Source organism: Macaca nemestrina, chromosome 19 (assembly GCF_043159975.1).
Source record: "Macaca nemestrina isolate mMacNem1 chromosome 19, mMacNem.hap1, whole genome shotgun sequence".
Classification (NCBI taxonomy): domain Eukaryota; kingdom Metazoa; phylum Chordata; class Mammalia; order Primates; family Cercopithecidae; genus Macaca; species Macaca nemestrina.
Window position 1 is genome coordinate 83,021,804 of NC_092143.1, and position 14,393 is coordinate 83,036,196.

At 41.9% G+C, this 14,393-nt stretch overlaps 1 protein-coding gene across 6 annotated transcripts in view; it reads right to left on the bottom strand.

Annotated features, from left to right (window-relative positions):
• The window catches only part of LOC105478932 (protein tyrosine phosphatase non-receptor type 2), a 100,662-nt gene that overhangs the window by 37,036 nt on the left and 49,233 nt on the right, over nucleotides 1-14,393 (bottom strand). For 5 of the 6 annotated variants that reach the window (XM_071085734.1, XM_071085733.1, XM_071085732.1 and 2 more), the window contains 3 exons: nucleotides 14,023-14,123; nucleotides 7,822-7,920; nucleotides 1,958-2,092 (listed from right to left, as the gene is read on the bottom strand). In XM_071085734.1, coding sequence (XP_070941835.1) covers nucleotides 1,958-2,092; nucleotides 7,822-7,920; nucleotides 14,023-14,123 — 335 coding nt within the window. The remainder of the gene's footprint in view (nucleotides 1-1,957; nucleotides 2,093-7,821; nucleotides 7,921-14,022; nucleotides 14,124-14,393) is intronic. The other variant, XM_071085735.1, reaches the window with a different exon arrangement.

Sequence of the window (14,393 nt, forward strand, 5' to 3'; positions counted from 1 at the left end):
CCTTCATCTAAATCAATTTTAATGCCATAAGCAAATGAGTAATTACCTGGGATAAATACCAAGAGAAGATGATTCAGAGAACTTTGAGAACCTTGTGGAAATATAGTTCTGTTTCTGGGAATGAATAATGTACAGCTCAGTCCAGTATCAAAGAGTTATTGATGTATCTCAATGCAGTTTAAGACACATGTAAATGGAAAGAGTTGGGACAAAATAAATATACTAATGAGAATTTATAAATAAATCTAAGCATTATCATTCCTAATTTTGAGCCTTTTTAGGTGACTGAAGAGACTGAATAATAAGCTTAGTTATGGATGTCATGGGAAGCTGGACAGAAGGAAAACCAGAACCTAGGCCTCACGCACACAGCATGCACCTGTGCTTACTCAATGCAGCAAAAAACACAAGTGTTTCAAGGGATCCACCATAAAAGGGATTGCCACACATCTAAAAAGCACGTGTGTATACGTGTGTGTGTGTGTGTGTGTGTGTGTGTGTGTGTGTGTGTGTGTGTATATATCTCCCTTCTCTTTAAGGCTTTGTGTTGTTAGTGATCACTTAATTTACTTAATGGTTAACTAAAACAGTATTTCACTTAAAGACTACATACATTCCTAAAGTCATATGAGGCTAAACATTTTCCTATTTTCAAGCTATCACAGTTTCTATTAGCATCTCAGAATTACTCTCATTTCATTATTTTCTAGTTTATTCTAATTATAACACAAAGAAGGCAAAAGAGGTAAATGGCAAAAGGGGGAGAAATGCCCCAATCATTACCCCGGCAACAGCAGGTTCATAACCCACTATGTGTATGTATCTCAGCCAAGCCCCAAGGAACACTTCGTATGTTTCTGGGGAAGAAAAATGCAAGTAAGGCCTGGCATGGTGGCTCATGACTGTAATCTCAACACTTTGGGAGGCCAAGGTGGGAGGATCGCTTGAGCCCAGGAGTTTGAAACCAGCCTGGATAACAAGGCAAGACCCCATCTCTACAAAAAAAAAAAAAAAAGAAAATTAGGTATGGTGGCTCATGCCTGTAATCCCAGATACTCAGGAGGCTGAAGTGGGAGGATTTCTTGAGGCCAGGAGTTGGAGGCCGCAGTGAGAGCTATGATCATGCCACTGTACTCCAGTCTGGGTGGCAATGCAAGACTCTCTCAAAAAACCAACCAACCAACCCACCAAACACCCAAGTAAATGTTCTTGAGACCACATGCTACATTTATACATGTATGTGTATGTATGGATATACGTATATGTGTGTTACATATGTATAAAAAACACCCAAGTAAATGTTCTTGAGACCACATGCTACATTTATACATGTATATGTGTGTATGGATATATGTATGTGTGTTACATATATGTAAAAAACACCATTTTTTCACAACTCAGGACAAATTTTTGTGTTGTGAATCACTTAACAATAGCTTTGTAAGTTATTTTCTTGACGATTTTGCTACTCTTGGCTGTCACAGGTCTTGGGAGCTATTGTTTCCTGGGCATCTACTGAGGTCAGGTGCTCTGCATACACACCTTCATCTGACCTTCAGGACAGCCCCGGAGGGGAGGCGCGGTAATCTCCATTTTACAGATGAGGAAGGGCTCAGGGAGGGTGGGCAACAAGTCTAAATTATACCTCTACTAAGTAGCAGAGCTGGATCTGAATCCAGGTTTGCCTGACTCTAAAGCCCTCTCTATTAATCCCCATGTATTTCTATTAATCAATTTTCAATCCCCAAATAACAACCTGAACTTTGAAATTCGTAGTTTCTGCTGTTTCTTTAGAGTCCTCAGAAAGCTACTACGTGCGGGCACGCAAAGTGATGATGACTAGATACTACAGGCATTATCCAAATGCACGTGCTTATCAAACTTCAAATCTAATAATAGAGAATAATTCTTTAAACCACCACATAAAGTCCAGACTTTTGGTCAAGAAAGGTCTTACATTGATATTTTCTAATTGTAGTAGATGTACTGTATAATACGACTTCACATCTTCTGACAAGAGCTTCACACTGAATCCTGTTTCTTTAAACAGCATCTCTTGGTCATCTGTTGGCCAGTACTGTGCACATTTAACCTAAATTTAGAAATATGTATATGTTTTTTTTAGTTTATAGACATCATGAAACCATAAAGTTAAAAAATGAAAACAAACCACACATATACATGTTATATTTTTTCAAGTACCCAAAACTAAGAAGCCACTACTATATTCTGCACTTAATGTATTTTAGTAAGATTGAAATTTTACAGCCGGGTGTGGCTTGCACCTGTAATCCCAACACTTTGGCAGGCTGAGGCGGGAGGATCACCTGAGGTCAGGAGTTCAAGACCAGCCTGGCTAACACGGTAAAATCCCATCTCTACTAAAAATACAAAAATTAGCTGGGCACTGTGGCGGGCGCCTGTAATCCCAGCTAGTTGTGAGACTCACCTCCTAAGCAGCTGGGATTACAGGCACCTGCCACTACACCCAGCTAATTTTTGTATTTTTAGTAGAGACAGGGTTTTGCCATGTTGGCCAGGCTGGTCTTGAACTACTGACCTCAAGTGAGCCACCCACCTCAGCCTCCCAAAGCGCTAGGATTACAGGCATGAGCCACCACGTCCGGTCTTATAAGGCATTTTTAAAGTGTTTCTGTAACGTATAAACTAAAAAAGCCACAGATATCATATTCATAAAATAAAAATTATCATTTTTAAAGCATGATTACCTATATTTTAACGTCAGGACATTCACTTTATGTTTCTAAAATTATCAAACCCTTGCAATAATTTTATCTTCAAAATAAATGTTGCTGGCCGGGCATGGTGGCTCATGCCTGTAATCCCAGCACTTTGGGAGGCTGAGGCAGGCAGATCATGAGGTCACGAGATTGAGACCATCCTGGCTAACACGGTGAAACTCCGTCTCTACTAAAAATGCAAAAAATTAGCCAAGTGTGGTGGTGGGCGCCTGTAGTCCCAGCTACTAGGGAGGCTGAGACAGGAGAATGGCGTGAACCCGGGAGGCGGAGCTTGCAGTGAGCAGAGATCGCACCGCTGCACTCCAGCCTGGGCAACACAGCAAGACTCCGTCTCAAAAAAAAAAAAATAGGTTGCTGAAGAGGCTTTATTTTACAAGTATTTTCCACAAATGCCTATGAATCTACTACTCAATATTCCATCTAAGGCCAGGCACATGTGACTCACGCCTGTAATCCTAGCACTTTGGGAAGCTGAGGTGGGTGGATCACTTGAGCCCAGGAGTTTGGCCTGGGCAACAGCGTGAAATTCAGCCTGGACAACATGGCGAATTCCTGTCTCTACAAAAAATACAAAAAATGAGCTGGGTGCGGTGGCGCACCCCTATAGTCCCAGCTGCTCGGGAGTATGAAGTGGGAACATGACCTGAGCATGGGCAGTCGAGGCTGCACTGAGGCTGTGCCACTGCCCTCCGGCTTGGATGACAAAAGTGAGACCCAGTCTCAAAACAAACAAACAAAAAAATGACATTTAGAAATAACATTGCATATTTGCTTACTAAAATTAAACTGGGGGAGAGAATGAGAAGATAAGCCCCTTTTACCTAGAGTTTGGCAGAACTACTGATATGAAATTCAACTCCGTGACAATAAACATATCTTCCCAAATGCCAAAGTATGAAGCCAGCAGACTGAAGCAAGGCAAAATAGTCATTTCGGTAGGACAAAAATACCAGAAAAAAAATATTTTAAAAAAATGGCCATTTCTCCTTTTCCAAATAACAACTACAAACAATAAAAACGTCTCCCAAACCAATAAACACTATGAATTAATTCTTTAAAAGGTGTTAAAAGACAAACAAAAAATGATATAAGAAGTAAAAGACTAAAAATTAGAACAACTCAGAAACAAGATAGAAGAAAAGTTCAAATAATAGAACACATCATTTCAGAAATGAGGATTAAACCGGAAGGAAGAGAGAACTAAACACAATAGATAATAATGCCTTAAGAGGAAAACAATTTTTTTTTTTTTTTTAAGAGACAGGGTCTTAAGAGCTCTGTAGCCCAGGTTGGAGCGCACTGGGGTGAACCTGGCTCACTTCAGCCTCAATCTTCTGGGCTCAAGTGATCTCCCAACCCCAGCTGGCACTCCAGGTGCATGTCACCGCACCTGGCTACTTTTTGTATTTTTTGTAGAGGTAGGGTCTCACTTTGTTGTCGAGGCTGGTTTTGAATTCCTGGGCTCAAGGGACCCTCCTGCCTCAGCCTCCCAAAGTGCTGGGATTATAGCTGTGAGCCCTCAAACCTGGCCAGAAAAAAACAAATCTTTTTTAAGTAAAACAGAAATAGATAAACAGGATAAGAGAATGTGACGAACAAAAAAGATAGGCAAAGAAAATCCAACATATGTATAATAGGAAGACCCAAAGAGGAACATTAAAGCAAGCAAGGGAGCAGAACAAATACTAAGGACTGTAACTCGAATTTCTTTAACAAAAAGTATTTAAAAACTAAGAAAAAAGTACTTGAAGTCAAACACTCAATAAGACATCGTGTACCTGTAAAAACTGACCAAGAATGGCCAATCACTAAGACGTATTTTTGGTAAAACAAATAATACCTGAGGAAAAAGAAAAAAGGAATTTATTGGGTAGTGTAGATAAAAAGAACAAGAGACTTATAAAGGAAATAAGATGTCCATTAGACTTTGGTGGAAGACCAGAAGGAAACGGAAAAATGTTTAAGCTGTTCAAAGAATAGCACGTGAGTCAAGGATTTTATATCCCGCCAAACTGACTTTCAGATATTAAGACAGCAGATGAACCATCAGTGACATGTAAAAAAATCGGAGACTATAATGCTCACAAGTCCCTCCGTAGGATCCACTAGAGAATGAGCTGTAGTCAGAGTGACTGGGGAGACATCAAGACAGACTGTTGATGAATATTAACTAATGCTTGCTTATAGAACTAAGAGTCTACAAGGGATATAAGGGACAGACTTACATTTGTAAACTACAACTCAGAAACATCAGGAAGAGAAAAAAAATATTAAAAATTGTAAACCATTTTCAGTAATTATTTTGGTAGTAGATGATATGATGATTATGGCTATGTTTTGTATGTGATATGGGAAGAAGGAAATGATCATTACAAGATAGCTTGTATCTCTCATCTCTTTGAGAACCAGGATTATTGGTATGAAAAAGGAAATAGCAGATATAAGATGGAAGGGGCTAAGCAGCCCTTATAGCTCCAAATTTAAATTGGAAATATTATGAACTCTTAAAGTAGGTTATCTTAACATATACATATTGTTCCTTAGCTTTTGTCCACTGAAAAGCCCTAAAAACAATGACCAGTCCAGTAGCAACACATATCCTTATTTTTGCTGTGATCTTGAAATACTACCGCCCATTAAAAGAAACCAAAGCTCCGCAGAGAAATGACTGGCTCCAGGTCTGGGCAGCAAGCGTTCGAGAGGAGCCTGCAATATGCAGTCATTACAGATACCAAGAAAAAAAAATTTTTTTTTTGAGACAGGGTCTCTCTCTGTCACCCAGGCTGGAGTGCAGTGGCAGGATCACAGCTAACTGCAGCCGTCTTCCTGGCCTCAAGCGATCCTCCTGCTTCAGTCCCCCAGGTAGCTGGGACTACAGGCATGCGCCACCACGCCCAGTTAATTTTTGTATTTTTTGCAGAGACAGAGTTTCACCATTTGCCCAGGCTGGTCTCAAATTCCTGGGCTCAAGCAATCCACCTAACTCCCCAAAGTGCTGGGATTACAGGTGTGAGCCACTGCACCCAGCCAAGGAAACTATTTTTTTTTTTTTTTTGAGACGGAGTCTCGCTCTGTCACCCAGGCTGGAGTGCAGTGGCGCGATCTCGGCTCACTGCAAGCTCCGCCTCCCGGGTTCATGCCATTCTCCTGCCTCAGCCTCCCGAGTAGCTGGGACTACAGGCGCCCACAACCGCGCCCGGCTAATTTTTTTTTTGTATTTTTAGTAGAGACGGGGTTTCACCGTGGTCTCGATCTCCTGACCTTGTGATCCGCCTGCCTCGGCCTCCCAAAGTGCTGGGATTACAGGCGTGAGCCACCGCGCCCGGCAGGAAACTATTAAAAAGGTTTGTTAAAAAGGACTCAGGGCTGGGTGAGGTGACTCATGCTTGTAATCCCACCACTTTGGGAGGCTGAGATGGGCAGATCACTTGAGGTCAGGAGCTTGAGACCAGCCTGGCCAATATGGTAAAACAGTCTCTACAAAAATTAGCCACATAGTGGTGGGTGCTTGTAACCCCAGTTACTCGGGAGGCTCAGGCGGGAGAATCGCTTGACCCCAGGAAGCGGAGGTTGAAGTGAGCTGAAATCATGCCACTGTACTCCTGCTTGGGCAACAGAGCGAGACTCCATCTCAAAAACAAAAAGGACTCAGGACCCAACCTAAAGAGATTGCTGCTAGCCAATGACAGGATAATTTGATCAAAAATAAGGAAAATAACTGCAAAGGAGTAAAATGAACCCAATATGTCTAAACCCATAATAATTCATCCTCTCCTGCCACTCTCCACCAGAAAAACTCCTAATTGGTCATCTGTTGAGGACAGATGACCTCAACAGGGAATCCACTTTTTTTGGAAAACTGCTTTTAAAAGTAGTAATGACAGAACTGGATTATCACCATCTGTAACCCATAATGAATTAAGAAGCTGAGCACTGACCAATAATGGCTATTAATAAAAAGAACAATAATCAGACATTATGGGTCTCTTGATGAACAGCACATTACCCACCACCTCTGAAGTAATCTTCCCCAAAATAATTAAACCTGACACTGGTTAACCATCCAGGTCCGACCACCATAAACATGATTTCTAAATTCTGGTGGCAGTGTTATCTTATTAATACAGTAATTATACTCCAAAATGAGAAAAATGAAATTTGCAAATCATTTAGTCTGCAATGCTGCTCAAACTGACAATGTCATAATCCTTAATTTTTTTTTTTTTTTTTTGAGATGGAGTCTCACTCTACCGCCCAGGCTGAAGTGCAGTGGTTTGGAGATAAGAGTCTCACTTGACCATCCAGGCTGGGGTGCAGTGGCACAATCTCGGCTCACTGCAACCTCCACCTCCTAGGTTGAAGCGGTTGTCCTACCTCAGCCTCCCAAGTAGCTGGGACTACACCCGGCTAATTTTTGTATTTTTGGTAGAGACGAGGTTTCACCATGTTGGCCAGGCTGGTCTCAAACTCTTGCCCTCAAGTGATCTGCCTGCCTCAGCCTCCCAAAGTGCTGGGATTACAGATTTGAGTCACTGTGCCTGGCCTAATCCCTAATTTTTAAATGATACTGAAGATCAGGAAAAATCACTGTAAACGACTATGCTGACACTGCCGGAAATTCTGGCATGTCATTGCCACATCTGATTAGAAGTGGATTAGGAAATTTTCATCATCAGTAAAAACCAGCAATTATGAAATGTAGAATAAAGTAAGAAATCTGAAGTAGAACAGTACAAGATCTTAAAGCTGGAAGAGGGCTTACTGACAACAGGTCAATAAGGATTCCTAGGGATCCCAAAGATCTATATATCACTGCTGGTCAGTACTTATTCCATTATATTTCTATCTTGGAGATGAAAGGTCTGCAATTGTTATATAAATACTTAAAATAAGAAAGGAAAAGGATAAATGAGTTTTTCTGGACAGAAACACTTTGACCACTAGCCTTTAGCAATTAAAGGCCAAAACTAAGGAATGAATATTGGCCCCAAAATGAAAATCTTTATATGCTAATGATCACATACGGTATACTAAGCTGTAAATATTAAGTATTACTCACCGACTCTTTCTCCACAATGCGGTTCAGCATGACAACGGCTTTGGTCTTCTGCTGCCAAACCATAAGCCAGAAATGGCAGCATGTGTTAGGAAGTGGACCCTGTGAGGAGAAAGGAGAAAGAGCAGATGAGGGAAGCAGACAGAAAGAGCAAGGCTCCAGGAAGGCCTCGTCAAGTCTGCTCCTGGGATGTTACAAGACAGACAGTGGACGGGCTTACAAGAAGTAAACCAAGACTTCCAATCCACCTGATTTCAAAACCAGGTCTGTGCTACTTAGGATTTTTGGTTGTAAATTATCAAAATTGACTTTTATTTTCTTAGGCAAAAAAGGAATTAAGATATCAGGTGGCTTTCAGAGTTGAGGACTAGAGAGCCAAGCTTGGGGAGGAACCAAGGGTTGAGGCACAAGCAAGGTCCTGCCACAAAGAAAGTCAACCTGGGATGCTGCTCTTGATACTGTCACTACTATCCCCTTGCTTTTGCTGGCACTGCCATATGAAGGTGGCTGTAGTATTCATAAACAATTTATAGGCAAACCAGAGACAAAATCACAAGTAGGAGTGTCTGACAGATCATGTTCCAGCTGCAAAGAAGGTAGACAAAGGAAATTTCTGTCCTCTTCATCTTCCACAGTCAAATGACAGGACCTGCCTCCCACACATCATAGAAGATCCACGAGAAAAAGTCCACTATCACTGGCCAGCCAATCAACTCAAGTCAACTACAAAAAGATTTCTAGAAAAAGTAGGAATCATTCAAGTACCTGAACCACAATGAAACTGTTAATCTACAAATGCACAGTATGTATGGCCTCAATGGAAGAGTATTGGGCAGAGTCAAAAAGGGACAACAGTCCATGTTACAACAATGCCATGGGGACAAAAGCAAAATATTTCATGTATTTCCAACTGCTTCACATTTTAATGATAGCACAGGGTAAAAGAAAGGACTAATAAGAGATGAGAAGCCTATGTACAAATTTTAACTAGTTTTAACCGAGAAGGATAAAATGAGATGTAGTTTTGCTACACCTAAAATAACTCTGAACATGCGTTCAACTCACATGGAATGTAGCAGAGTGGGAAGAGTTAGGGGCAGAGTCAGGAGTGGGGGCTAGGGCTGCCCAGAGCTTCAGACCCACGTGCAACAAGGGGGTCAAAGTGGTTCTAGACTGAAAGCATTTTTTATTTTCTGAGACGGCGTCTCTTGTCACCCGGGCTAGAGAGAAGCGTCGCGATCTCAGCTCGCCGTAACCTCCGCCTCCCAGGTTCAAGAGATTCTCCTGCCTAAGCCTCCCATGGAGCTGGGATTACAGGCGCCCAACACCACACCTGGCTAAATTTTGTATTTTTAGTAGAGACAGGGTTTCATTATGTTGGCCAGTTTGGTCTCGAACTCCTGACCTCAAGTGATCCACCTGCCTCGGCCTCCCAAAGTGCTGGGATTATAGGTGTGAGCCATGGTGCCTGGCCGACTAAAAGCATCTTGAGGCCCGGTGTACTCCTTGGTATGTAGCAGATACTCAATAAATATTACTTAAATGAATAAACCAAGGTTAAGTTGTAAAAATGCTAGAAGTCTAGTGAGGATCCCGACAAACTACAACCTAATATTTGAGAATAGCGTTTTCTTCACTCAACTTGTTTTTCTATTACTTGATCTACTTCCAAAACAAAACACAGTCTAGAGGTAAAAACAGCAATGAGGAAATCCCCAGTAAAATGAATGCCTTTTTCTTTATTTAAAAAAAAAAAAGGCCGGGCGCGGTGGCTCAAGCCTGTAATCCCAGCACTTTGGGAGGCCGAGACGGGCGGATCACGAGGTCAGGAGATCGAGACCATCCTGGCTAACACGGTGAAACCCCGTCTCTACTAAAAAAAAAATACAAAAAACTAGCCGGGCGATGTGGCGGACGCCTGTAGTCTCAGCTACTCGGGAGGCTGAGGCAGGAGAATGGCATGAACCCGGGAGGCGGAGCTTGCAGTGAGCTGAGATCCGGCCACTGCACTCCAGCCTGGGCGACAGAGCGAGACTCCGTCTCAAAAAAAAAAAAAAGGATGTAGCAATTTGCCAGTGAGGTCACTCCTTGGTGTATACACACAATCACATCCCGTGCCATTCCACTGGTGATCCTAAAGACTAAATAATAAACAGGAACATAGCTGCTATAGTATAAAGAACACTGGTTTTTCTTTTTTCGAGATGGGAGTCTTGCTCTGTTGCCCAGGATGGAGTGCAATGGCACCATCTCAGCTCACTGCAACCTCTGCCTCCTGGATGCAAGCAATTCTCCCTGCCTCAGCCTCCTGAGTAGCTGGGATGACAGGCGTGCACCACCATGCCCGGCTAATTTTTGTAGTTTTAGTAGAGACGGAGTTTTACCATGTTGGCCAGGCTGGTCTCAAACTCCTGACCTCAGGTGATGATCGCCTGCCTCAGCCTCCCAAAGTGCTGGGATTACAGGTGTGAGCCACTACACCCAGCCACAGGTTTTTAAATCAGAGGGACAGAGATTCACATCTCAGCTCTTCTATTTACTAGCAATGCTACCAATTTTGTTCATCTGCAAAACAGACATAATACACCAAGGAGGTGATTTTTAAAAAAATACTAATTCATAAAACTCAGAAGAAAAAGATGACTGAAACAATAATCTAAAAAGGACAATCAGAAGAGCTGGGGTAATAAGCATTTTGGATCTCTAGTTTTCTGTATCCTCCATTCTAAACAACCTGCTAGGTGCAAGGCCAAGAGCTAGAATGAGATGCAGTCTTGGCTCTTGAAGAGCTTGCACAGGTGGCAAGGAGAAATACTTGTATGACTAATGGACACAGTTAAGTACCACAAGAATATGAGTAAATTAAACCCAGGTTTTAGGGAGCAGGAAAGGCTGAGAAGGAAACTACAGAAGAGCCTCAAAAAAGGTCCTAATACAGAGAGGGAATTCAGAAGAATGGGAGGCAGTTAGGGTCCATTCCAGGCCCTCTAAGCATAAGGCAAAGTGCATGAAAGTTTAGGGCATATTTGGGAAAGACAAATAGATCAGTGAAGTGGAAGTGGAGGGATGCAGTCGGCAATTACACCAGTAGAGTGACAAGGATGGTGGCAAGGGGAGACCTTAAAAAGCTGCTGCAATAGGACAGGTGTAATTGAAGAGAGCTCTGAAAAAAGGGAGGGGCAACAGAAGATCAGAAAGAACTTGGCAGACAATGACGACAGTTTCAATCCCAATGAGAAAAATAGGAAGGCAGCTGCCTTGGTAAAAAAGACAGAAAACGTGCAGATTTTGAAATCCAGTAAAAATATCCAACAGAGACCTGACAAATATAGAGAGGAACTCAGGAGAGAACAAAAAGCCAGACGCAGGCTTCTGAGTTCTCGCATTAAATGTGCAGGGCTCCTTCAGGACACACACAGCGACAAGAAGTTCAAAAACAATCACTAGGAGGCTGGGCGCGGTGGCTCACACCTGTAATCCCAGCACTTTGGGAGGCCAAGGCAGGTGGATCATCTGAGGCCAGGAGTTTGAGACCAGCCTGAGCAACACGGTGAAACCCCGTCCCTACTAAAAATACAGAAAGTAGCTGGGAGTGGTGGTGAGCACCTGTAATCCCAGCTACTCGGGAGGCTGAAGCACGAGAATCACTTGAATCTGGGAGGCAGAGGTTGTGGTGAGCTGAGATCACATCACTGCACTCCAGGCTGGGCAACAGAGTGAGACTCCATCTCAAAAAAAAAAAGTTATTTAATATCTCTGGATCTCCTTAGATTCCTCGTGTATAAAGTAAAGGTAATACTATTTACCACAGTGGGTTGTCTTAAGGTTTAAATTATACAAAGCATGTGAAAACACTATTACAAAATGATTAACTGTTAATTCATTTTATTTCCCACTGGAATGTAAAATTTGTAACATTTTACAGTAGGGTGGTAACAAGTCTGTTTTACTGAAACAATGCCTGCCACACAGTAGGTCTCAGTAAGTCTTTGCTGGGTCAGTGAATACCCAATGAAATGCTGGCACCAAGATTCAAGCACAGGTACCATGACAGTAGTCTGCCCTATCTTAGGTTACAAAGGTTAAAACCATGGTCTTAAAGGGCTGTAGTGCAGACTGGAGGGAAGGAAAAAAAAAAAAAGGCTAATTTAGAATCTTGAGAAAGACCTGTGTTTTTAAGAACTCAGAAGAGAACAAAAAACAAAAAAAAGAAAAGGAGAAAAAGGGTACAGAGGGAGAGAGTGTTGTGATAAGGGATCTAGGGTGGTAATTCTTCTCTATTTTGTAATGTTATTAGTTGTTCCTGGAGATACACAGGGGACTGGTTCTAGGACCCAATCCGCCCCCACCCACTGCAGTATACCAAAATCCACACAGGTCCAAACCCCACTGGCGGCCCTGCAGAACCTGCAGATACACAGTCAGCCCTCTGTATGCATGGATTTCACATCTCATGAATACCGTATTTCCAACCCGTTTTTGGTTGAAAAAAATTTGCCTGTAAGTGGACTAGTACAGTTCAACCCTGTGTAGTTCAAGGGTCAACTGTAGTTATTTCAAACAGAAAATAAAATTTTTAACTCTAAACAGTAGTTTAAAATACGAATGCACATTTTAAAAAACTTCTAATATTACAGAAAGGAAGAAAATGGAAAATTAAAGTCTCTATTCCCCAGCTCCAAAAATAACCACTAATGGTGTATGTATGATTAACTTCTTTAGCCAGTCCCTTACAGATTGCTTGAGTCTGATGCGTTAAAATAAGACTGCAATGAACATGATCACATATGTCTTTTTTTTTTTTGGACAGAGTTTTGCTCTTTCGCCCAGGCTGGAGTGCAGTGGTGCTATCCTGCCTCACTGCCACCTCCAACCCCCAGGTTCAAGCGATTCTCCTGCCTCAGACTCCTGGGTAGCTGGGATTATAGGTGGCCGCCACCACACCCAGCTAATTTTTGTATTTTTAGTAAAGATGGGGTTTCACCATGTTGGCTAGGCTGGTCTCAAACTCCTGATCTCAGGTGATCCATGTGCCTCAGCCTCCTAAAGTGCTGGGATTACAGGCGTGAGCCACCACGCCTGGCCTATCATGTATGTCTTTATGTCTGACTGTATTTCTCTAAGTAGACTTTCTTGGTCGGTCAGAGTATTTGAAGACTGAGTACCACACACTTTGAAATCTCTCCTGTCCTGACAGGGGAAAGGCCCATTCCCTGGTTGCTGAATGAAGGGAGCATCTCTTCACGTGCAAGGTGTCCACCTTTGTTTCGTTCTTTGAACTAGGAGTTTATGTCCTATGCCAGTTTTTTCCATGGGCTGTTTTTCTATTTTTGACTTGCAGGAGCTGTATTACCTCAAGTAAAATAATGCATTTTAGTTTCCTTTGAACTGATGCAGTCTAATAGCTCATAGTTACATTAATCTGCCTATCTTTTTACTTATCAAATATTTTTGTCTTTCAAGTAAATCATTCTGATTCGAGTTACGTTTTCAAAAATATCAAATATTATGGTGTATCTCTTGAATATTTAAAAATCTTTAGGGGGAAGTGACAGCACCATTAATCAAGTCTTTATTACTTGATGAATAAAGAGTAGCTGTGGATACACAAAAATCTCTCCCATTATCTCAGAATGGAAGGAAAATCATGCTTGCACACAGGTGTGGCTGATGCGCTCAGAGGCAACTGGACAGAAGGCCAAAGGGAGCACAAGGCCTTGCAGCTGGGCCTCTGGAGCACCTGGTCTCAGCACCTGCACAGGTCCTCAAAGACGGCCATACACCATCCAGGGCCTGGCGCACTCTCTGAAGATATATGCGAGGCAGGGGGAGCTACAGAAGAGGGGTCTAGGGCCTCTGGTTTTGCCACAGGGTATGGGAAGAGAAACAGAAGATGCTAAGAAGCATTTGCAGAGCTCTGTGTCAGATACAATGTAAGGAACAACCTGCCCAAAGAACTGGCCTAAGCCATTTCATAAGAATTTTCCTTCACAGAACATGTAATATTAAAAATAACTTGCCTTTTATCTTAAATACTCAAAGCTTCAAAACTTTATAACGTCCAAAATTCATTACATCGTCAGAAAAAACTGAAATACCATTTCATTTCCAAAAGAAGTCAAGATATACTTTTCCCTATGATTTAAAGCAGAACAACCACAAACATATCATTTTCAGACATTTGCTTGGTATCGTACTACTTGCCTGTGTTAAGATGTAACTCCTTTGTGCCTCTTCTATGTCAACTAAACTGGCATTAATATAATCATTCTCAGCATTCTGCAGTTTAACACGGCTGTGATCATCTGAAAACAGAGAATGATAAACCACAACTGTCATTTCAAACTTACTGTTTTCTTATCTTCATATTAATATTCTAGGTATTTACAAAAGGATAGAAGAAATAAGAAAAATGGATTAGCATCATAAGAGAGTTGAGACAAATCCTAAACTATTCTCTACTTTTGTTTAAGAACTATAAAATGTAATCTTGTTTGTTACTACAGTGCTGGAAGGGAAGTGCTTCTGTTTGTAGCACATTAGCCATTGTGACTTGAAAAATTGAACAGAAGTAA